The following is a 25,397-nucleotide window of genomic DNA, read 5'->3' as shown; positions in this document are numbered from 1 at the left end:
ACCACTGAGAGCTTAGGTTCGGACCCAGGCAACTGCCTTAAATTAGACTCAGCCCAGTCACCAATGGCTGCACAGAAAAGCAAACACGTTAAATGTTGCTCTGCACTTCATTTGGCTAAATTTCAGCTCTTCGAATTTTAACTATTAGTTTGGCTGTCATGCAGTGAACATTACTGTCTGAAGTAGGGCGGGTGGCAAGGTACTGCCCCTACTTTGTGGATCTAGAAGTTATTTGTAGGGATCTCAGAGGTAGCTCTGTGATGCTCGCTTCCGGAGGGAATTCTCTAACACGGCTGTTGCATTCGCTGCATGTTGCAGAGTTTTTCAGTTTTTTTTCAGTTTCATTTATTTGGTATAGCCCTGTGAGCCATTCAGCTCTTGAATCGGGTGCAACCGCAACAAACAAAAACAGAGGTTCACGGTTCGGGTCCAGCAACTGCCCTGATTATTACTGCGGATGCGTGAACCAACAAAGTGCACGCCGTCTGCTTTACAGCGGGCGTGAGAGATCCCTTGACGCAGTTCGCAGGAGTAGGCCAATGTGTTTCCCCAGCATCGTGGCCCAACTATTCCAAATTTGACAAATTACTCAATTGTACTCTGCAAGGTGATCATTGTCACTGCCGATGCTTGTCAGGACCCTCCTGAAAATAATCTTGAGGCTTTTATGGGCAAACAAGCGTAATAATAAGAATAACATGATAGGTTTCACTGCTCTGCGAGCCATCTGAATGAATTCTTGGGGTCTCATGACATGACACACCAACAGCACAAAAAAATGCTGATGGGTAGTGTGAGTTGCAGCTTGAGGCATGGCTGTGTGATTGTGATGTTTGTGCCAAGTCTGTGAGCACATAACGTAGGCATATATCCCACCATAAACATCACACTTTCAATGAAAATTTGTGTGAAAAATAGAAAAAGAAAGATAAAAAAATATTCAGCATTCTGTGACACATAACGTCAAAAAAAGTCTAATTTTTGCAGTTATGGAGAGGTGGAATTTATGTTTTGTGCGTGTGTTTCTAACAGTCACTTTCCTGTGCCATGCATTCGCATCATAATTGTTCGGCAACATTTGGGCTACCCGCCTAAACACACGCCGCCGCCGTGACTATTAAACACACACATGGAGAGCGTGTTCGGTTGTATTCTCTGTGGAGGTTGAGAGTGGGCTGGTCGACAGGAAGACATTGTTTCCGCAAGGGCCACACCCCCCTCCACCACCACCACCCCACTCCAATTCTCAACCTTCGCCCCCCCCACACTCAGATATAGCTGCAGCCTTTAGCGTGGCTCGAGGGGTGCAGGAACACTGGGGCCCACGGGGTCTCACAGCAGAGATTCGACGAGCCCCTGTGTTGATAACGTTCGGAAGCGGGCAGCTGCAACAGACGGGTGTTGCCGCGCCATGCGTGCGAATTTATTATCGAGCGGCGACGTGGGGCGTGATGGATGAGTTATCTGGCAGTGGCAGAGCTGTCGCGAAACAGAGCCGCACACACACAGGCCTCCGGGGCCTCCGCTTTCCCCTCATCCTCCACTTCCTCCCTCGCCCTTTTAAGGCAGGAATGAGCGGATGGCTGCACTTTGAACTGAATGTTGAGAGCTCGCGAACACTCGCACGAGCACCGCCGAATGCAACTATGGCCTGTGTTTTGAGAATTACCTCCTTCCTCCTGCTGGTTTCACATGCACACGCGTGTCACCTGACTGCGAAGGTTTTTGGCGGTTGTGCCGTACGGCTATCCGATGTGTTTTCGGGTCGTTCCGTGTGTTGTTCGGCACGATGTCTGACGTTTCGCTCCCAGCACGTAGAGCAAAACGTCAGACGTCACGTCGAAGAACACATCCGTACAACCCAAAAGCACACTAGAGAGTTGTATACGTACCCGTTATTTTGCGTAAAAATCTTAAGATGCTGTCAGATTGAATTGATTATAAATAAAAAAATATATTGTAATTATATTGGTGCACAGTTTTGTCAACAAAATGCTGTAGTGATAAAGTGATAATACACCTCTGGTTGTCAGGTTCATGGCGTAGCGCGCTATATCCACTGCAACAAAACTCTACTCCACAACAAAACACTCAGTAAGATGTACTAGTGTCTTCAACTTTAAGAATGGATGACGTTTTGCTGCTGGAAGTTTGCATTGCTACGGATAGGTTATATTTACAGTACAATGCAACAGCTTCTCAACTTTGTACACTTTATGACGACGCATAATTAGTTTAGTTGTGTGGGTCTAACGTCAGTTACATTTTACCCACACGATCTAACCAAAAATAAACCAATTGTCAAGCATAAAACGCTTTGTATTATTGAAGTGCATGGTGCTCATACGTTTTTAAGAACAGAATTCATTACATGCAGACTTGCTACTCCATTTTTTTATATGGTGTAGTCATCCTTGACTTAATCACGCTTGTTGCATTAATCTAAATGATGTTGACATCATGGTGGCCTGTAGTAATTGAGGATAATGTTCCGTTGCTGTGGGTGTTTCTTAAGAGTTTTGCACTCGGATCTTTCTGGCTGCAATCTCGAGTGTGTACATGTGTAGATTTAACTTCTCCGAAAGTAAGTAAACTGTCGCGGGAACTGTAAACATTCCGTACAGATAACATACCTTACTTGGTTGTGCGCTAGATCATTCCAAAAATAAATCTAGTTCCCAGTAAATATATTTTCCCAAGAAAACCAGAACCCATGCACGGTGCAGGGCTGCGTGAGGGCCTTCAGGAGTTGTCCTCATTCTCCAGCTCGAACCCTCGGAGGCCACAGACACAGACCCGCAGGCTCTGTGGCCACCTGCAATGCTTGCCACTTGAGCTGGGACATCCGGTTACCTAAGGCATCCATTACTCTGCTGACTATCACTTCGATCGTTCGAGTAATCGCACGTATGTATGCATGTTGTACTTGTTTCGCACCGTACGTAGCCAACCGTGCTAATCGGAGGTGTTGGGAGACACAGGGAGAGACACTGGAACACCTGGGGAGAGACACGGGGGCACACGGGGAGAAATGGTTTAAGACGGTAGTAGTTGGAAAACAAATATTCTCACCTCTGTTCCCACGTTATGCTGCTGGATGAAAGGTGATGGGCAGGGCTTCGCTATGTCATCGGCATCGTCAGCCACATCACGCTTGGAGTGGCATATTGGGGGTTGCTCGCTTTCGGGATGCAGGATATGGGGGTGGACGCTTTAAATTTAAAGGAGTCAGAGGAATCCACAAAAATTAGTAAATTACCAATGTTTGGTCAATTACTCAACGAAGTTGACTGCTGCCTACAAATACGGGAGCAAAACCTGTGCGGAGGCAACGCAGCGGTCCGATGAAAGACTTATCCTTCCGAAGAGATAAATAATACAATAATTCACTGCCGGATAAAAGCCTCACCCTGCCATGTCAGTCGTGGGGATTGTTTGATCATTCTTCCCTGTGCTGGTCACTACAGGTTGGTGAAGGAGAGAGGCTCGGATATCACTCGCCACTGATGTTAACCTTGACCAGGAATTGATCTCAGGTTGCCAGACTCGGCGTAGTGGCGTGCCAACTACCAACCAGGGGCACAACGTGGTAGGGCAGCAAAGCAGGTGAAAAGTAAAGGCGCAGCCCTGCAGTCACTTTGCCCGCGCCATTGGCGGTGGAAGGGCCTCCTCCGCTAGAGAACGCGCGAGAGTGCCGGGGCACGGCGTGCAAACGAATGAATCTCCGAGCACCTGCACGATCGCGCACGCTGGGGGCCGAGGCGGCTGCTCGCGCGTGCCGCGATTTAATTCGAAGCGTTCCGCTCCGCGAGGGCTTCTCGCAGAGAGCGCCTCTGCCATGCATTGATGCAGTGCCTAGGTGAAAGAGGAGGGAGTGGGGGGCGGAGGAGGAGGTGAGGGGGGAGGAGGAGGGGGAGGAGGGCACTGCACATCCGTCCATGTACAGTGTTTCGGAGCGTTTCCAGGATCTCATCCCGAGGGCGAACACTCACTCGGGTTGATGCAGTGGATGGGAAGTTATGTTTAATAGTAGAAACCATCTTATTTGTAAACGTATTATCCGCATTGTATGTATATACGTTAAAAAAAATTCGCACTGTACATTAGTAATTGTCTGCACACCCTTATCAAGCCGAACTAAAGTAATTTTGACCGCACCAATTCTTCCTATTCAGCTGAAACGGCCTCCCAGGTGCACTGATTTCATCCCATTATCCGAGCTTTCATGCGGATAAGGGGGGTGACCCAAAATTAGTGGCCGATGCATCCTATTCACGTTTATCCGTGCATTACCATCCGCATAAAAGGCGTAATCTTTGTGCATTAACACTGACAATAGGATCTGCCATTAAATAGGACAGGAGTAGTTTCACAGAACATTGTTGCTGTAGGTCTGGCCAAAGCATACAACCCCTGGACAGTGGGCTGTTGACAGCCCATTGCCCCACCGGTAAAATAACAAGCACACGTTCCACTTTGTGCAACGTCCACAGCGTTGTCGCCCAGTTTTCAACGGGAAAAACGGGCATCGGGCGACGCTCGTTTCCGCTGCGCAAGGTCTGTCGACTCTGCCTTGCGCGGATAAAGTGATTAATGCCGGTGCTGTCAGCGCCATCGCTAGATTGTCCTCCCTTTATTACAGCCGTCGTCACGACACGAAAATAACATCCATGATAGAGGTGTGTTTCGGTTTAGGATCGCGTGAATATAAATGTGTCGTTAAAACCCGCCGCCACCCGACGCGGCCAATCGGTAAGGTTTGCCACGTGAACAAAACGTGGCAATTCGTTATTGGTTCAGCACACCGATGTGTTGGAGAGTAAACCCACAACATTTACGTTTAGTGCAATGCGGCTGACGGTGATTGACCTCGGATGAAGCAGGAAATGAACAGAATGGAGTCCCCCACCCGCCAGGCATTGTTGAACTCTGAGGCAGGGGAAGTCGCGGGGAAGGGGTGGGACAAGGACATTATGTGGATTTAGGAGTCATTCCAGGTCTCTATCAAGGTATCAGTTTTGTCAGTTTCATCTTTAGTAAATTCTCCCGTGATATTTTTGACAAATTTAGGTCTGTTGGGTGACAACCAGTGGCTTCTTGCAGATTCGTTTTGTGACTTTGCGCCCGAAGGAGTTGGCAACGGGGCCTCCACAGCGGTGTTGGACAAGGGTGGGGCGTTTTGTGTGGGCACGTGTCACGCTCGTCGTGGTTAAATTCGACACAGACGCCTTGGGAATCAATTCGGGCCGAGACGAGGACGGAGTCCCACCAATTCCTGCCCTCTTGCGTTTGGCGGTTTTCATTTTGCGGTGCTGTGCGCATAAACAGTTGACATTGGAACAGCAGAATTCCAAGTATGCGAGGAACTGCAGATGCGTGCATACATAGAGTACTGTACGTACGTAGTGTGCAACACCCCCCCTCCTCCTCCCCCGCGTACGTCTGCCCCTGTCTTGCTATGCACCTCCCAGCCCTGCCTCCCCTGCCAACAGCTGGCACCAGAGGCCAGCGTTGGCTGAATGAGATTCCAGTAAACGGAAAGGAACCGTGACGGATGGCAAGTTGTGAACGGATGCCGCCGAGTGGGCCGGAGGGGTGCTGGTTCCGAGCCCGACCTGTACTTTATGGGCTTCTTCGGAGCCAGCATTAGCGCGCCGCCTGATTGCGAGCGTCTGCAGTCCAATGCTTGAGAATGGTGTGTGGTTGGTGGGTCATACAGATTTTGTGAAACTCCCAAACTCTCGTGGGTTCGTTGACCCTGTTTGGGCAGAGATGTGCATGCTCTCGCCCCTCGTTCGTGCACAGTGGGTTTTCTGTGGGTACTTTGATTACTTTTCCTTTCCTCCAACTAGATTAAAAAGCACATGGTCAAACGGCCCAATGCAGCCATATTTAGAAAGAGGTTTCTTGAGACCCTGTGAGTCTTTCCTGGATGATTAAATGATGACACTAATTGTTACCAGAGGTGGCAATAGCGGGTGGCTGATGAGAGTCAAAGCACTGGTGAAAAGAGGGGGGCTATTGAAGCGTTTCACTACTTCGCCACCACGCTCCAGTACAGGGGAGAAGCCTCCATTCGAGGGAGTTCTAGAGAGTCCCTCTACAGAGAGTACTTTGTCCGACTCTTCAATGCTCGACAGACATCTCGGAAGAGGTGCAAGTACCCACGCTTTATCCCACCACACAGGACCTGCATATCGACTAACTTGTGACCTAGCCATGCGGAGAGAGGAGGGGGGGGTGTTAAGACAGGGGGTTTATTTAAGCACTTTTTACATCTAAATTTAAACGTCATATCTTTATAATTTATTTTCGTGTTTAGTTTGTTGTTCTTCCCCCCCGTGCCTCCAAATTAGCACGGTTGGCTACGTTCAACATACACACATACGTATGAAAGAATAAGAATAGTTTGACGTTTTCTGGCAATAAAACAGTTGTGTTAAGATTATCCAAACTCCCAATTTAAACCTTTTGCAAGGAATCATGCCTGCAATAACCACACGTACTTGTTGTGTGGTTGGTGAGACTAGGCCCTAAAGAAGGCTGTCTCTGGTGTAGACCAATTCGTTTCAAAGACGATGCATATATAATTATTAGAGCATGTTGTCTGTTTGCACCACAAGTACGTATGGTTAATGCAGACATGATTCCTTGCAAAAGGTTTCTATTTGGTGGTTAAAAACCTCTTAACACCTGTTTTATTGCCAGGAAGGGTAAAAATCTAATCTTATTTTTTCATACTTTGCTACTGCCAAAAACGATCCCATGTTTTACACAGATGCATTAAAATGTTCCCATTGTTTCAACCGTAACGTTATATTCGGTGCATGTGTATCGTGAGACGAAAAAGAATCCCAGGTTATTAATTCCCGATTGTAATTAACGTGAACTCACCACGGCACGTTATTTTTCTGGGCACCGTGGGATTGCGGCAAAGGCGCGTCTCGGATGTCTCCAGACGGCCGAGCTGCGAGCCGGAGGCCTAATTGAAAGTCAATAAACGTCCCATCCAATAATCTATTAGAACCACAAATAAATATGCAGTGGTTTACAAAAAGAAAAACCGGTGAAAGCATTTTGTTCCTTGAAGGGGTGTCTGTCTGTTAATCAGATTGGGCCTCTTTGCTAAATGAATCTGGCAGAAGCCTCACATTTTCATTGCCTATAAAGCGTGAATTGCTGTCTGTTTTTCTGGTAGTGTTATGCTTGTGCTCACGAGAATTTCCACGTTGAATAGGCCAGAGATCAGATGTGTTCAATGTCACAATAACTCTTCCCAATCAATTTCTACTTATGTTCATGTTTCCCACACCTCCGATCAACTTACACACATACATGTGCAAATGCAGTGGTTCGCACACTGTGCTATGAAGCAAACGACCCGAGTTCAATTCCTGGCCACGGCTATCATCAGTGGCAAAGGGATATCACAACTGGTCCTGCTTTCCTATAATTTCACCAAACCCACACTAACCAGCATGGTGAAGTATGGTTGCCCCACCCCTCTGCCCATGACCGACATGGCATGGGGAGTCCTTAATTCATGAGTAGATTGAGTTTGGCTGGAATAATTAATTAATTTGTACTCTAAGTGTAATAATAGCTTTCAAAATGTCAATGAAGTATAAAGGAGGTTATTATGGAAATAATTATAGTAGCTCACAGATTTAGAAAATCCTGTTTTATCTTGAATTAATGGTCATTGACAGCCAGTGGTATGTTTTGAATATGTAACCGGCAGTAGGCGTGTGTATGTTAATTCCAGAAATAAATTACAAAATGTAATTAACTTTGCACAACACGTTGCCCTCCCATTGGGCCACATAAAAATATATAGCGTGAATTATGGGTCGTTTGCCCAAGTTAAACAAAGAACATATGTTCTTGGGCAACCGCCCACCGTAGCGTCAATCAATGCTCATCGTGGTGCAGCGAGCAGGGCTCGCGCCCGCCTGGGTCGCATTCACGGCGTGGGACATGAGGACGGTGATCCAGGTTTCGTCTCGTTAAAGCTCCGTACGTGGCCGCATGGGCTCCAGACGTTGGCCCTTGACCCGTGCCGTCGCCCGCGCGCTTTGTTTTTTGTGCGGCGTGCAGACTTCTCAGCCGTGGTGCCGCTCACAGAGAGGCTCGACACCAGCGCTCACAAAGCCCGCGCGCAGCTCATCGTCAAAGCCAAGCGGCAGAAACCCTCACGCGGGAAACTCCGCAAGACTGACAGCGAGGTCCGTGCCGTCGCACTCCGGTCGTTCGCCTCGCTTGGCGTCACTTACGTGTGTGCGGCTCGTGAAAGTTCGCTCGGTTTTTATCGATGCGTTCACACGGTGGTCTCTCGACATCTTCGCTCGTTAGTCTCTTCCGTGAAATTCTGCGTGCTTCGAAAAGAGTCGCGCTTAAGGCACTGACCTTTCTCGTTCAACTGCCCTCAAGCCTTTCACTCCATGACCACGACAGCAATCATCGTGGGGTCCTTGAGGCTTCGGGCTGCATTGCGGGACGTGAGATGAATACGAGACAACCCACCAGGGGCCGCACGCCAGCCACTGCGGTTTTCACTGCGGCGTGATCATTGTCATCGTTCGAGGGCCGCTGACGCACGGACGCACAGTTCATGTGTAGCACGTGCGGCGTGTGCGGGCGTGCGCACGGTGACCAGTCGCTCGACGTTGTCAGGTGGCGGAGGAAGAGCTGGAGTCCACGCCGTCCTCCCCGGCCACGCAGACCGTGGTGCCGGGAGCGGCCGAGACGTCGTCGCCCAGCCAGCCCACGGAGACGCCCATCGAGGCGGCCAAGTCCACCTCCCTGGCCTCGCCCGTCAGCCCAGGTACTATAAACTAAATTTCGATTTAAAGCTTTCGTGACTGCAGGGATTCATCTTCTTGGTTCTTTCGGTAAAGTCACGTAGAAGGAAAACAATAAAATAATAAAAATAAAACATAATAAAATAATTCTCACGACGTTTCGGCCACAACGAAGAGCTTCTTCTCACCTCCCCCCCTCCAACCCAGCTTAAATATAGGCTCCAAGCTTGGTGGTGTTCCATTCTTCACCTGAGGACGGCTGCTTGCGTTGTGGACCAATCAATTTCAAGGACAGTGCATACATTATCAGAGTTCTTTTTTGTTTGCATTTCGACCGCAGGTATTGTGGGCAATGCAAACATGACTCCTTGTAAAAAAAAGGTGTCAGTTTTGTTGCCAGATAAAAGGGTAAAAAAACAATTATCAGCAACAATAACCGTTCGCCACTAAGTGACGGTGACATCCCTAGAGTGCTTGCGCTAGGCTAAGTGGACTTGGAGGCCATGTAAAGTGACGACGGCTCATTAACGTATCATGGAACAGACCCAGGTGTTATGGGTTCTTGACGTGTTTAGGCTGCCCGGCACTCTACTTATCGTTGTGAGCAGCTGCCTCAAACGAACCATGAGTCACCCCTACAGTGTCCAATATTGAAAAACAAATACATACACACACACGCACGCGCAAACCACAGACGCGTTGCAAGACCATGAGCAAGAGCGTGATAACGATCGCAGAGCAGTTGGTCAAACGAAAACACCCGTATTATCACGTGCACACGCACGGATGGCATCCATAATAATATCGATGAGCAACGCGCAGAACAGCGTTCGCTCACTCTCGAAGAGAGCAGGTACGACTCGGAGGCAAGAGGAAAGCAACAGACGAGCGGGAGAGTTCAGCCTCGCAGCGAGCCGGCGCCAATTTTTTTTCCCAAGCTCTGCGGTCCTCTATACACATCTAGGCTTTGTCGTTCAATCGACGGGTGTCTACGTGTGGGAGGAAACCGGAGCACTCGGAGAAAACCTACTCGCACGAGGGGGGTGACACTCTATCCCATAGAGACGGAAACGGGTAGAGTGGGAGCGGAAGATGGCAGGTCACATTGGTGTTGGGTCATCAGGACGGCTCGAAGCCGGGTCCCCTGTACGTGAAGCACAACCTGAGTCAGAACCTCAGTTAGGCCGAGTGCCACGACCTGTTTCGTGGTAATTATGTTCAACGTGGCATTTACATTCCGTACATGTTGTCAATTTTTCACGCTCTTTGCCTCTAAAAGGCCAATCAGTTGAAATTTTAATTGCATGTCATACAAAGAATCGGATAGTTCTTTTTCTTACTCTGCAAGTATAGAATAGGTGCCGCGGTGGCGAGATGTATAACTGCCTCGCTTGGTACACAGGAGGTCATGGGTTTGACCCCGATCCTGATGCCTGTTCTCCCCGTGGTCGCGTAGATTTTGCTCCAGGTCCTCTGGATTTTCCTCAACACATTTATAAACCCGCATATAGAATATTTGGCTGATATAAATTTCCACGTGATAAGCCACTGAGCTATAATTTGTAATGGTCAAATCGATTTTGAAAAAGAGCTCTCTCGCTCAGTGGGTTTTCCCTGCAACATTTTATTAATATTATTAATTATGGAATGTAGCATTGCATTCAATCTTCAATCACCTGCAAAGTTGTATCTTTCTCTCGTGACTTTCACAGCTATGAAATGATATTGCACTGCTTTAGTGCCAATCGGAGAGAGGGAAACAAAGGGATAAGAGCAGGAAAATAAAGTGGGAAATGCTGCGCATGAGTTGCTGTAAAAGTTCCCTGCACTTGCTAGACAAAAACTTTGGCATATTTGCACAGTCACACCAGTTCACTGATATGTACAGGGTGGTCCAGATGTCTTGTGACCCCAATTTAATTCTCTAAAATTGAATCTTTTTTTTTTGTAAGGTTTATTTAAAACCGAAATGAATATGCAGAGGTAAACAGTGTTAGGGGTCAAATATAATACATCTGGACCACCCTGTATAATGGGATTAATATTCGATAGGTCTCATCCCCCCAGATTTCAGCCACAATACACAATCGGCATGTAATTAGGGTAATCAGGAATACAGGCTTACCGATTAAAACAACTTGGAATGTAAGTACAGTGGTGGCAGCTACAGACAGGCCACGACCCTAAATAATCAATACCTGAGTAAAAAGCAGCCTGGTTATGGCGACATGGCCTAGCGGTAGAGCATTCACGGTTGGTTGCAGAGGTTTTCTATTCGAATCCAGCCACCCGGCCCCCTGATTGTTGCTGCTGCGGTGTTGTGTAACGTGGTTCGCAAGAGCGGGCCATTGCGTGCCGGATTCGTGGTCCAAATTTACCAATTAAAAAATAAATTCCGGAAAGGTACTCAATTGGAATTCGCAAATAAAATCATTGCCCTCTATAGTGAACAAACAAAGTGTCGTCAACCGGAATGTAAATAAATAAATGCATCCACACCAGATGTCTCAGGAGATGCATCTTTTAAAAATGTACCTTCATTTAAAATGCTCAGCCGTTTTGATGACGAACAAAGTAAATGCGCGAGCTTGGGGGACTTTGCGAGCATCATGCGCCCCAGTTGCTGCACGCGAAACCGCCGAGCAATTAAACCCCCATGGGAAAAAAAACCGCTGCGCATCTTCACTCTCCGCAGAATGAAAGCGGTTACTCGGAAGTAATTTAAAAATGCGTCCTTTGTTTCCGATGCTTTTGTCGCAGCGGCACGGGCATGTGTCCCTGGCATTGCGAGGTGGTACCCTGCTCGCAAGTAAACACGCACACACGCTGTGGCACTGCCGAGTTTGGGACTGCCAGGAATCAATTCTCAAAGGGAGTAAATCTGAACCAGCATTCCTTTGGAAAGATAAAAAATTGTACGGACAAAAAAAAAACACGTCGTAAGTTCAGGCTTAGTGAAGCGGAGTCGACAGGTAATACAAGAGCTGTCTCGGATCTTTTTTTTAGAAGCAATAAATGTTGAAACGAGTTTGTAAATCGAAGTGCCACGTTGTTTATTGTATGCTGCAGAGTAAACAGGGGGCAGCGTTTCCCTTTTTACAAAATGTTACTGTTTTGTAAAGCTGCCCGAGTGCTCTGTATTTTGTTGTCCACTTCTGGCTGTGACGTTGCTTGACAATAGCACGGACGGTGTGAGAGCCAACACCGGCAAGCCAATGAGCCCGAAACTCCTGCCGTGTGTATCCTTAATCGGCGTCGCATGGTGGGATCTCCTGCTGTGCCAGGAATAATGAGACCTTGGATTTGTGGAGACGGCTTCCTCGTTAATTCCATAATGCGCGAGTGATTGGACAGGGTTGTTGTCCTTTTAAAGGGGAATCTAATGTGCTCACTACACCCCCCACCCCCACCTTCCTTAGCCTGTGCTCCACTCTTATTTTGTTAAGGCTTCGTAGCCACCAAGGAATAGGAGCTTAATGATGAGAGGCGGGGGGGGGCTACATGGCTGATTAACCTTCCTCCGTCGCTCTGTCTCACTGGATTTGGCCTCACTATGGCACACCCATAATTAGTGCAGGTGAGTTGAAGGATAATTGTGGGATACTAGGTTGGTGGGTAGGTTTTGTAAATAGCCTGTCAGCTGTAGTACAGGCCCTGGCGTTTTGCCGGGTCATGGAGACGGGGGCAGTCTTCTGGCGCTTTGGACATCTGCGAAAAAGAGCTTTGTAGCTCATCGGATTCCTCCAGTATAAATACACATTTTGATTCATTCTGCTTTTGTTTTTTTTCCCCCCCAGCGTCGGATGCTCGTACCGGAGACGAGGACAAGGATGCTGGCTTCTCCAGCCCGGGAGAAGGACCCGAGGACACGCCCACCAGCAAATCCCGGCTCAAGTTCCTCGACATTGGGTTCGTGACCGCAGCCAGAAAACACTCGTATCAGGGTCAGCAAACCCAGCACACCACGTCCAACGTACCTCTCACTGGCTGTGTCTACTAGTCCCCGTACCACCTTACTCCTTTCTGCCATTGGCCCGGGAAGTATTCAGTGAGAGATTTAGCCCTGAATAAATCTGATTCACTTTAGCTTTTAAACTATTTTAAATACTGCATCAAACACACGAGGTTTTAGACGACAAATTCCATTGAGAGATATTAGCTTCGCGAACATTCCCTAAACGAGATAATTATTCAGAGGAAGCATGGATTTTCTGACGACACTTTGTATTATGCTGTCTCTTACATGCGATGTAAATGAATTCACAATAACTTACCATTGACCTATGAACACATTTGTTTTTAACGTGCAAAGATTGTTTTCTCAATATTTTCCCCATCCTATATGTAATGTTAGAGTAAAAAAATATTCAAGAATAATACATTTAAATTAGCAGCAGAATGTAAAATCAATTGCTTGTAATGTAAAAAGACATTGCATTCTTGGATAGATATAATTTATATATCCATATCTAATTTATATATACTGTATGTATATATAGATAGGTAAAGGAAGATGGATTATCAAGGTTTCGAGACAGATAATTCGTTTTAAAACAGTATAGATTGCCTGGAGCAGATGTAATAAAATTGTAACCTAATAATAGAGGGTCTGACATATTCAGGACACGTAATCTTTATTTTTGTTAAATAAAAAGACAGGAAAACCGAATGCTGCTTTTCTACTGATTTCAAACATGACGTGCCTGCCAGAAAAATGTTAGGTGAGAAAAGTGATAGGTTGACAGCCACTTGTGTTGAGCAAAAATGCCGTTTGCAAATCAACACAACGGCCGAACAACACAAATAAAAACTCTTACCATGTCCCTGAATCCCACATTGTGAACACTGGGGGGAAAAAATGCACGGTAAAAGTAACAGGCCACTTTAGACACAACAGTGTAAGTGTACTATTGTAGCCTTCTAAATATTGGCATACAAATTGCACCCCAACAGTGGAGCAAAAGCGTGCTACGTTTAAGCTGTACTTTTCCTCCACAATACATTTTGAAATTGCAGTGATTTCCAATGTGTGCGCCCAAATAACACGTCACGTCCCCAAGTGTCCGCTGGCGTCTGTGTGACAATGCGGGGCGAGTTTAACCCCCGGAGCCACCGCCGGCATCCGCCTTCAGCAAAGTGCCCTTTGATGTGGCCCCCGTTTGATTGGTCGATGCTCGCTCCCCGATTGCGCTCCCTCGGGACGGCAAGGGGCAGAACAACGAGGCTGCTTTGTTCGCAAGAACAGCGCCAAGGTTAACCGTGAGTGGCGAACCCTTCGCGGAGGGAAACAGCAAGGTCGATGAATAAGCCGAGTCAACTGGGCCTGATGTGTGTTTTTTTATCAGCACGGCCGCTCTGACCCTTTGCCTAAGGATGCCGGTTATTAATAGCCAATCACCGAACACCGGTTCCCTGCACCGCGACGAATGCGGTCAAGTAAGGGATCGGGTGTTCCAGCGTGGCAGTGGGGCGGCCGATCGCCGGCATTCGGGAGTTTTGGGATTTTGTCATGGAACCGCCCCGGCAAGGCACCGCAGCTGTGCGTAACTGTCGTCGGAAAAATATTTCATGTATGCAGGCTTCGTTTTTTTTACAATGTTGCCAATTTACACCTGTTATGTTGGCTTTTACTTTTGTACATTTCTCATTGAATGATCGCGAAAGTTTTTTTTTTCCCTTGGGACGTAATATCGTAGCTTTTCATTAGTTTCACACGCTGGGAGCATCTTCAGCGAGACGTCAGGTATCATACCGAACAAAACGCGCCAACAAGCCTGAAAATACATCAGAAAGAAATCCAGCACAACTATGAAATCCTACGCACTTGTACGTAACATCATGGTTAACAAGACCTGGTAAATTCTAATCAATAGAAGCCACATGCAGTAGCCGCATATTCCATCACGCTTCCTGTTTCGTTCAACTCGGTGTTCCATTTCATGTTTTACACCGCAGCTCTCAGTGCTGGTGGAAGTGACTTTCTTTTATTCTCATTGCATAATTATTATGCAATCAAATCGATGTGGTGCGGCGCTCCGGCTCCGCATCATTAGACCCCCATGTGCCTCGCGCTTCCCGAGGTCATTCCATTTTTTCAGCAGGAAGGCCCTGGAGGCTCGCTTAATATTTGCCACATACCTTGTGTGACCACCTTGGGACCAGAGCAAAGCAGTTTCAGAATAGGTCATTCACGTGAGTTACAGTGACGGGAGGTCGTTATCGCCGCCTGCTTATCTGCGAGGCGAGTTCTTTTTTATGGATTGGAGTTATAGGTATAATCGTAACTACCGGGAATCGCTTCGGACACCGGTGTTGTGATGCAGCAGCAGCAGTATGCATACCAACAGGGATATTTTATTGCCGGCAACAACCTAACGAGCATGGCGACGACGATGATGATGAGATGGGGAGGCCTTGTCGTCTCTCCCGCACGGTGACTGATGGCCGTGTGTTCTCTCCCGCGCAGGGCCTCGCTGCGCCGATCGGGCCGAGGGAGGAAGTCTGAGAAGGACCAGCGAGCGTCCACGCTGCCCAGGTGAGTCGCAGTGGCTCGCAGACCCAGTTGCCTTCAACACAGACATGCTGCATCTACGTATGTATAATAACTAAGATCTCGCAGATATAAGTACGAACCGTTGGCGCAAGTGCTATTAGCGAGTGCCTGTTAAGCCCGCTCACGGCCTACACCAGCGACGATTATCTGAACCGGTCCTGGGCCTCCTCTAGGTCGACTTAGCCTCAAATTGAGTACAGGCAACCCCCGCACCTACGACTTAATTGGTTCCTGGACGGTCTCAAGTCGAACCCTCATTCCCCATAGGCGCGACGTTATAAATTGGGGTTCCGTTCCTGGAAACCCATTACATACCATTCAAATACCAAAATGGACCCAGAAAATACATGAAAGTAACCCTAACAAACATTTATTGTACCTTAACATAACTTTTACAAACATTAAATAAAAGCGAACACATTTGAAATTTCTTCATGTGCATCACATTTCCTCTTCTCAGACATAGCGGAAGGCGACAATTCTTCAAAATGTTAATAAAAAGTGAAGAGCGTTGCTAACGAGACTCTGTCGGGCTATACTGTACATACCCATACGGCATAAGAGCAAAGCAGCGCCATCAGGCGACGAGTCTGAGCATAACATGTCGCCTGTACACCACTACTATACACTACTATACACTACACTACCATAAACTACTATACACTACTATACACTATGCTACTATACCAGGGGTCGGCAACCAAAATAACAAGAAGAGCCATTTCTTTCCAATTCGGTACAAAATTCAGTATTTCAAGAGCCGCAATGCATCTGAGTACATACGTACTCATCGTCAAGAAGCAGCCCGTAAAGAGCCGCATGCGGCTCCGGAGCCGTAGGTTGCCGACCCCTGTACTATACACTACACTAAGAGTCTGCGCACGCAGACTCGTCGCCAATCGACGCGGCGTCGGTAGCAGTCGTTAGGCGGTCGTAGATACGAGTTTTGGTCGTTACTGTGTTGGGGGGGGGGGTTTACTGACTATGAGAAAGGTCACAAAAGCAAGTCGAGTCATCGTAAGTCGGGTGTCACCTGTACCTGGTGCGGTGTGTAAACATCGCCACGAGGGAGACAAAGGCGGCTGAGCGTGGTGTTGGCCACCCACCCGCTCGTGTGCCGTGCCGACCTTCATAGGTGCTCGCTAACAGTACTTGCCTTGTTAGAGGCTATATGAGAGAGCTTCGTCTTTGTTAAGACCTGCGCGGCTCACGAAGGGGTGGTGTGACCAGGACACGTGCCCAGTCGCCTGTATCTCACAAATCGGGATAGCTTCGCACCGGAATGCCAAGCATGGGTCCAATCGTCACCGATATTGTCATTGATACCATGCATGCATAGCTTGTCATTTAGGTTCGGATTGACCGAGGACTGGCTAAGGACCGGTTCAGATAACCACCGTTGATGTCACCGGGTTCGTAGCGCGGCGCACTGACTGGGTGACCATGGTTCAGCCCGTGCACGTGCAGTTATTGGCACTCGCTCTGAATCGCGACATTCACACGGGTGACATTTAACCACCAGTTGGAATTACACGATTAGCTCTGGTGGCATTTGCAGACGAAAGTAGGCAAATAAATTAATGAAATGGCCTCATTTGTAAATGCGTCTTGTTGAAGCTTTCATTTGGAAGCCCAAATTGCAACGGTGATGCTTATTACAAGTTAATTGATGTCTTCATTTTGCTAACCATCTTTGCAAAAAGTCTCAAATCTAAGCAGTGTAGATTGCAAAAAAGTTTTTTGGATTATTAAAATACAATGAGTGGAGGTGGCCAGGTGGCTCATGGGGCCTGAACAATGACAGAGCACTGAGTCGGCAACACTGAGACACTGGGTTTAAATCTGGGTTTCAGCCACCCATGATTAAACCATGTTTTCAAGTGTAATGAGTTCATGATCTTAGCCTGGTCGCCAATGACTGTGCACAAACTTGGCTGTTCACCTAATCCAGCTGATTTCCAGCTCTGACAATTCTAAAATGTTTCATTTGATTGACTGGCAGCAAACGCACTTCGCAGGGGTATATATAATGTGTACTGCCAGTGTAGACAAAGAGGCCCCTTTGAAGGGAATTCAGAAGTATAGCACGTAGGCTTTCGCGACCAATATCCTATATATAGTTTTTTTTTATTAGATTGTGTAAATATAAATCCGCCACCACCCGACACAGCTAATTAGTAAGGTTTGTCACGTAAACAGAACATACCAATTCATTACTAGTACAGCACACCGGTGTGTTGGAGAGCAAATCCACATAATTTTTCAATCTGAGTACGATGTTTCGCCGGTAATTACAACGTGCATCATCAGGCAGACAGCCAGATTTGTGGAGATATCCCCCTGTTTTTCCACAAATCAGATTGTAAATGCTCTGGATTTGCTGTACTAGTAACAAATTGGCATGTCATTAATTCAGAAGTAGTTCTATAACACCATCTTTCAGAGCCATTCTCCAACAATTTGGCACAATGCTCACTGTGAGGGTTCAGAAGGGGAGCTTTTCCTCATCTCAAAATACGACGTGGAAAGCTCACCAGGGAATTAATTTGCGAGGCAAAAATATGCACTGTTATGCGTGTACAGTGTTACCTCGTTATTCATGAACTTGCTATTCGCGATCTTAGCTATCCGCGAATCGCATCTGGAACTCGACACGACTGCATCTCGAGAGAGAGAGAGAGAGAAAGTTAGTGATGAGATAAAGTGAGGAGAGAAAATGTGATGAAAGATAAAGTGATGAGAGAGAATGTGACGTGAGAAAGTGATGAGCTAAAATGACGAAAGAGAAGAGATGAGAGAGATAGAGAGAAAAATAACTTTTTGAAGCTTTAGAAGCATCTGCTAACGTTGCGCATACGATATTCGTAGGCCAATATCATTATCCGCGAAATTTGCTATTCACAAGCATCTCCGGAACGCATCCCTTGAGAGTAACGAGGGAAAACTGTAATATATGTAAAGTCCGTGCGTAGGGAAATAAAATTCGTAAGAGAACGTAATTGAAGACAGATGGCCACAGATGAATTTAACACTATTGTTCGAGGCGTGGCATTCGATTTGGAAAGTCGCTTTTACCCACGCAGATTAAAAAAAACTGCCCTACACTTTACTTCGTAACCATTATACAGTGTAACACTGACTAAAATATATCAATCACACCGACTTGCTCCTCCAAATCGCTGCACAACCCTAAAAACTTAAAAGGCACCACTGTAATAAGCCGCGGGAAAGAGCAACATTCCCCGCGATTCCTATTGTGGTTTTGTATTCCCTGTGCGATCAATCACTGAGCCCCATCGCCACCTTATTACCTATTAATACTCCTTGCCAGGGTTGTAAACATTCCCAATTAGAGGCTCGTAGGTTTACAGAGTTGGAAGTAGTTTTCGTTTCATTGGATGGCATGTATTCACTGCGCAATGCATGCTTGCTATTGCACCAATGTTGTGCCCGTCTCACTACATTTGTATTTTTTTTTTTACAAAGTCTCCCATTGACAAAGAGAAGCACTATCTATTTGCAGTGGGTCTCCTATTGGGTTTAAATAAACCCTATTGCATAATATCAATGATTGCACTGTGTCTGGGTTGTTATCGCATTTCATGCAAAACCACAGCAAAGCCAACGGACAAAACAAATGTTAGCCCAGCCTACTCTGCACGCACGTGACCTGGGCCTCCCCTAGGTCTGCTCAACCCAAATTGAGTACTGTGTGTGTCAACACTGGCAGTGGTTTTTAGAGAAAGGCAGTCTTAAGCGGTAGCCCGGGTGGCTCTGTCGTCTCGGCTGACACTGCTGAGATCCTGGATTTGAATGCATTTGATTAAGTTTGCAAGTGCAGTCGATGGTATAAGCCCATTCGTCAATGGATAAAAACTAAACACTAAGCTATTTTTATTTTACCAGGTCAGGCCCGCAGAGCTATAGATCTCTATTTCAGAAATAACTTGGCCATAAAATGATCGCTCAATGAAATGGCTAAATGCAGAGGGAAAACCCGGAGGACCTGGAGAAAGATCCGCAGAACTACAGGGAGTTAGACATGCAAACTCAAAATATGCAGGCGTCAGGATTGGGATCGAACCCACGACCTCCTATGTACACTAGGCAAAGTAGTTAACATCTCGCCACCGCTGCACCCATAACCTCCACATGAAATTTGGTTCTGTGCTTAATTGGCTAAACTCCAGCTCCCCGTTTCCATGGACTGTTCTCGTAGCTCATAGGGTCACTCGCACGGCTCTGCAAGAGATCTGAATGGATTTTTCATCTGTTGGAAATGCCGATAGCACACTCAGAATAAAACTGACAAGATTTGAAACGAAAAGAGCACAGAACCGCTCGATAAAACAAATCTTTTAAAACTATAAGGGTAGTACGATATGCCTGTCGTTGGCCACACCGCCGCCTCGTATGTGCCACGGCTGTCTTACTCGGCGCTCGCTAAATGGGGAATCGGTGTTCTTTGCATCCCCAGAGATGGAGGGGACGCGGATGGCGGTGTGGCTGTGGGGCCAGACATGGCCTCTTCGTCTTGCATGCCCTTCCTCTTCACTCGCAAGGGCTCTTTCTCTTCCACCAGCTCCGCCGAGCCGGGCTCCGTGAACGCCAGCCCCGAGAAGCGCCGTGCCAGGGTAGGTACCCAGCACTTGTAGGAACGGACGCGTGGGTCCGATTTCCTGCTCACGGCCAACAACACCAGTGACAGTTGTCTGAACCGGTACTGGGCCTCCCCTAGCTCGACTCGGCCTCAAATGAGAACCTTGTGCGGTGTGTAAACGTTGCCACTGGGGAGACAAAGGCGGCCGAGCATGGTGCTGGCCACCCTGTGTGCCATGCCGGCCTTCATAGGCGCTCGCTTAACAGAATTTTCCCTAAGTCTGTTTGGGCTATAGGGGGATCTTTGTCGTTGAGTATGGAAAACGATAAGAGGTATAACAATTATCTATGGCTACTTGCTATGTAGGTTTTAGCAGTTATGTCCAATGTGTTTAGTTTGTACTGCGAATTTTTCGGCATGATGTCTGACTTTTCGCTCAATATGCTGGGAGCTTCATAGGATGTTCAAGTCGTATCGAAACGTCGGACATCATGCCGAACAACATGCGACACAGCTCAAAAACGCCTCAAAGATTTATTAATTTAGTTGCTACCCATAGTTAATTATAATGGACCGTACATATTTCAGATGACTCTCCTCAGCACTATCTTCTTTTGCTGCTAGAAATATCTTACATGGTTTGATGCTGTTGTCCTTATCACCAATTTTTGCCAGCAGGGTGGTGCATTGGTAACACTTGCCTCAGAGAAAGAAGCACCTGGGTTCGATTCCGGGGTCTGACTGCTTTCTGTGTGGAGTGTGTATGTTCTCCCCCTGTTCTGCATGGGTGGTGTCCTCCGTGTTCTTCGGTTTCAGCCCAAGCAACAACAACAAAAAACAGTGCATCTGGTATTGACCAAACATCACATTACTCAATTGAGATTTCTCAAAAAACAATCCCCCCTACTGTGAAAACTTGGCAGGGCCCTCCTTAAAATAGTTTCTTGAGACGCAGTGAGGCTTTTCTGGGTAAGCAAGTATAGCAAAAAGTAATACTCTGTATTTGTAGTGCAACACTTTATTTGTGATCTTTGCTCCTATTTAAATTCAACATCGGTAATCCTATATTTAGTTCCTCTAGGATTCACTGAGATGTCTTTGTTCAGGATCATGATTCAGTTCACGAAATAGATGTTATATTTTTATTGTAATAAAATGAAAAAATAATACATAGCGGTGGAATAAACATACATTTAGAAAATAATAATTTCTCGTATTCACAGTTGAATGCATGTGTCGTGCCCTGAGCAATCGATCTCAATTGAATTTTTTTTACGTGCCTAGAAAAAACAGTGCGTCCACACTCTTGGCGAGGTTTTGTTCCTGAGGGAATTCATCCCATTTAGACTCAGCAGCAAGGCCCCTGTAGCTCTTATGAAATGACAATTTTAACGTTCTAGAGATTCGTTTAGAAAATTTATATCTAACATAAAATGTCAACTTTTCAATTCTGGAGTGGGTGAGTGGGTCCAATGTGGTGCTGACGATGCAGTGCCATAGTGACTGACCTGTCAGCTGATAGGGAATGCTGATTTATTTGTCTCTAGTTCAGAGACAGACAGTTTTGCATTGGACCAATTTCCACGGGCGACCGCTTGGAGGTTTCTTTTTAATCGTGGCTCTGGCGGGCAGGTTTAATCAGCAGGGCTTGTTTACTGCAGCAGGGGGCAGAGGTCACTGCAACACTGCGCTGGCATTTCCTGCAGCGGAGCCGACAGGATGGCAGGGGGGTGGTGCTGCCCTCTGCCATTGTGGATGCCAGCTGTGTCTCATTTTTGAGCTTTGCTGGAGTGTAAACTACCGGTGCGTTTACGTGCGTGCGTCTCTGGGTCTCTCCAAGAGCGGCGCTACGCTCGTATTTGACATGGCAGCAAAACATTTTCACCTTTTACGGCAAACAAAAAATAAATTATCTACTTGGTGTAAGGGATGTCAATAAGATTCACGTTAACTGTCAAGGAGCCCCCGACGATGGTATCGCTGGGAATTTGAGTGAAGCCACTGAATGCAGCGGAGTGTTTATTTGATAACGTAATCACGGTCGAATTTATCGGTGGTGCAATGATTCGCTCCGCTGACAATGTTATGAATCGTTGCTATTTATGACCACAGCTCGATTCAATAAATTATTATTATAATTATCATTGTTTTAAATTGTGTGGAATGTAGCGGACGCTTGTGTCTGCAGGTGTGAAATGAACCTGCTGCATGCACCGTATACGAAACAAAAAACATTGATTCTTACGCATGCAGCTTTATGCGTGTATCCCAGGCTTGAGAGTCGATATTTACTGTTGATTCGATGCATTGCTACGTCATTTATTATATGATTGTACACAATATGCATTTATGAAGCATCCAAATGAGATTGCTTTTGAAGGTGCTGTATACGTAAAGGTAAATACAATTTCTTAGTGGAATGGGAACACATTTACTCATACTAGTTTCACATAGAGTGGCAAGATCTCGTCCAACAATATACCCTATCTGGGGTGGCGGGCCATAATTGACACCTGCAGATAAAGCTTTATACCCTTCTCATATCGTTCCCTTGTGTTTTCCCTATTATTTCTATAATTGTAAAATAGATTTACTCAGTGTGCCGAGTGTGTTCCGCCACGTGTCTAAATTACATAATCCAAGCTACATTTTATCTCCTGTTATTTTATTCATGCGGTGACCTTTTCTCGAAGTTAATATCCCGTGCACTGGTTCAGAGGAACAAATCACGGCAGCGCTCATTCAAAACATCGACATCAATTTCCAAAAGGGCGAGGCCGGATGAGCGCATCGTGACTAAATAAATATCCATATCGGCCGGAACCACAGCGGAGAAAATCACGCCACTCAAGGAACCAATGGGGCCTCTTGCCCAGCAGTCGCGTTAACCACGTGCCATTTTACTTAACACTACGTTCATATTTTTCATCAAAGCGAACACAGAAACACAGGAGCAGGATGATACAAGGGGAAGATGTGTTCATTGTAGGGGGATGGATCTCCGAGAATAACCTGGTTGTAAGTTTAAAGCAGGAAAGGGGGAAGCAAGAGGAAAGAGTGAGAAGAGTGGAATTATGCGGTAAGATGATTGAGCTGGCAGGGAGCCAACCAACTGGCGGGCAACACCTTGCGAGGGTCGGCCAGCAAGCGCTGTACAAAGACACCAAGGTGTCCTTGTGTGCGCGTACACCTCCACGCATAAGATTCGGCCAATATTCTCAAGTGTCGGGTTTCAGGTTTATTTAGTTGATCCAGGCGAGAACCCAAGAGACCAGGATTAGTCTAATTTTCAAGAATGACCTGGGGAAGGGATCTGCCAGGAGGGGCGATGATTGCTGCTATGTGTAATCCCAATTGAGTAATTTGTGATGTGCTTGGTGAAATTTTACCCTGAGAGTGGGTAGATGGTGAGTTTTCCGTGTTCTGTATTTTAAACCACTCAAAAGCAGGTCTGTAGGTTTTGTTTTGGTTAGATGAGTGCGTGTACATGTCATTTAAATACACGCAATATCCACCAGAAAAAATACTGTTACGAAATTTATCCTCCACATCTGTACATCTTGCATAGCCTGATATCGGCCATGTGCCTTAATGGAACTGCAATCGATAAACAAAGCACAGCTTCCAAAATAACAAAGTAGGAATTATGCAACACGGCGCGTGACCGCGATACCATTCAACTCCGGTATATACAGTATCGTGTGCTGTGCAGCGAGATGGCTCGGACTGCAGCACCACCTCGCGTGTGGATTTGCCGTGCACGTGCCCCCTACCCCCAGACGCCTTCGGCCACGATGCATTTGTTATGCTGGCCACAACGCTGACCCTTGCACGCCCGCCCGCCAGCCGAACGCGTGCAGCTACCGAGCGGAGCTTCCAGGGATATGGGCCGTGTTGGGCTCCAGCGCCCTAAACGAAGCCAGCCCACGTGTGAATCCATCGTAACAATCGACACGCGAACCACCGATGTCAAAGCAAGGGAATTTGGGGCTGTGGCTTTGTCGTCAGCATCTTTACGGGTTGCTCCCGAACGCACCGGCGACCGGGCAACGTCCACCGAGGAGATGAAGTGGACATTGCTCGGAGATGGCGCGTAAACACCGCCGTGATTGAATAGGCCGTGAAGCTGCGTCGCGTCGAGCGAGCTCCCGGCAGGGTGCGCCCGTTTTTGTCGCTGAAGCCACGTTCGCCATAAATGGAGGCCGCGTACTGCGTTCAGCCGGGAAACATTTGCGGAATCCCGTGAGGGCTGTCCTGAGGAGGGGCGTCCGGCACTTGACATGCCGCAGACTGCGAGAGGCGCGGCACAAGGCGGAAGGAGCGCCCCGGGCCCTTCCCGTCGCTCGCCTGCCAACATGTGGCCCGCGCTGCAGACTGCAGACGTAAATAAGCTTTGTCCGTCTTGTGCTATACAATAGTAGCCCTTAATCCACACCCCTGCTGCCCGAGGAGGATTATCGATTCGCGCTGCTTTTGTACACGTGCAAATTCGTTTTATATTCACTAACATTTATCTACTGTGTAAAAGTTTTTCAAGATGTTTTTTTTAAACATCTGTGCATTGGCTCAGATATGTATTATGTTGTTACAAAAACTTGTTTTAACCAGCTTTAACCAAAGAGGCCCAAAATGAGAAACCCTTCTCCCGATTGGACAGCAATGTGTGATTTGGTTTCGTAAGACTTGGAGGTCATCTGGCACCTGTAGGTGAGGGCAGAGCACTCAACAATTACAACTATTTCAATTTACATAGCATCTAAATTCAACGGCATCTCAAGAGGCTTTATGCTGTATATATGCGGTAAGAAGGTGCAATGGGGGTGGTTGGGGCCCAGACTCATGGGAGAGAGAAGAAAGAGCGACGCTGTATCCCAGGCCTCCAACAAGGATGCTAAGTCCAGGGGGACGGAGTAACCGGAGCGCCAATGTCAATGGGTCTCGGGGATGACAAAGGGAGCCGAGAACCAACGGAGCCCAGGCACGGCTGGGGCAGCCAGGGCACCACCAACAAACCCAGGGCAGGCCTGAAGTGCCGGGGGGCTCTTCCAGTTCCCCTTACTGCCGTGTCCGATGATTCTGTAAGGAGTGGAAACGTCCTGCATGTTCAGTGTGTCCCCAGTGCGGTATGAGCCCAGTGCCACAGTGGCGAGATGTTTACTACCTCGCCAGGTATGCAGGAGGTCATGAGTTTGAGCCTGACCCTGTCGCCAGCTGTATTTTTGGAGTTTGCATGTTCTCCCCGTGGTCGCGTGGATTTTTCTCCGGGTCTTCCGGTTTTTTCCACCACATTAGAAACATGCGTTAGAAAAATCGATCCTCTAGTATGCGTGGGTTTCCTCTGGGTACACCATTCCTAATACAATAATCATAAAAGGATTTGACCAAACATCCTGCTCTAGGATTCTGCTGAAAATTATTTTTTCTAAGACTTAGGCTTTTCTAG

General features: G+C 47.1%; 1 protein-coding gene across 3 annotated transcripts in view; it reads left to right on the top strand.

The window, feature by feature from the left end:
- The window catches only part of LOC144943522 (uncharacterized), a 139,367-nt gene that overhangs the window by 101,135 nt on the left and 12,835 nt on the right, over positions 1-25,397 (top strand). For all 3 annotated transcript variants that reach the window (XM_078871050.1, XM_078871049.1, XM_078871048.1), the window contains exons 12-16: positions 8,098-8,225; positions 8,674-8,824; positions 12,599-12,710; positions 15,268-15,336; positions 19,832-19,988. In XM_078871050.1, coding sequence (XP_078727176.1) covers positions 8,098-8,225; positions 8,674-8,824; positions 12,599-12,710; positions 15,268-15,336; positions 19,832-19,988 — 617 coding nt within the window. The remainder of the gene's footprint in view (positions 1-8,097; positions 8,226-8,673; positions 8,825-12,598; positions 12,711-15,267; positions 15,337-19,831; positions 19,989-25,397) is intronic.

This window comes from Lampetra fluviatilis, chromosome 31, assembly GCF_964198595.1.
Source record: "Lampetra fluviatilis chromosome 31, kcLamFluv1.1, whole genome shotgun sequence".
In the NCBI taxonomy this organism is placed as follows: domain Eukaryota; kingdom Metazoa; phylum Chordata; class Hyperoartia; order Petromyzontiformes; family Petromyzontidae; genus Lampetra; species Lampetra fluviatilis.
This window is presented reverse-complemented; position numbering and strand designations above follow the sequence as displayed.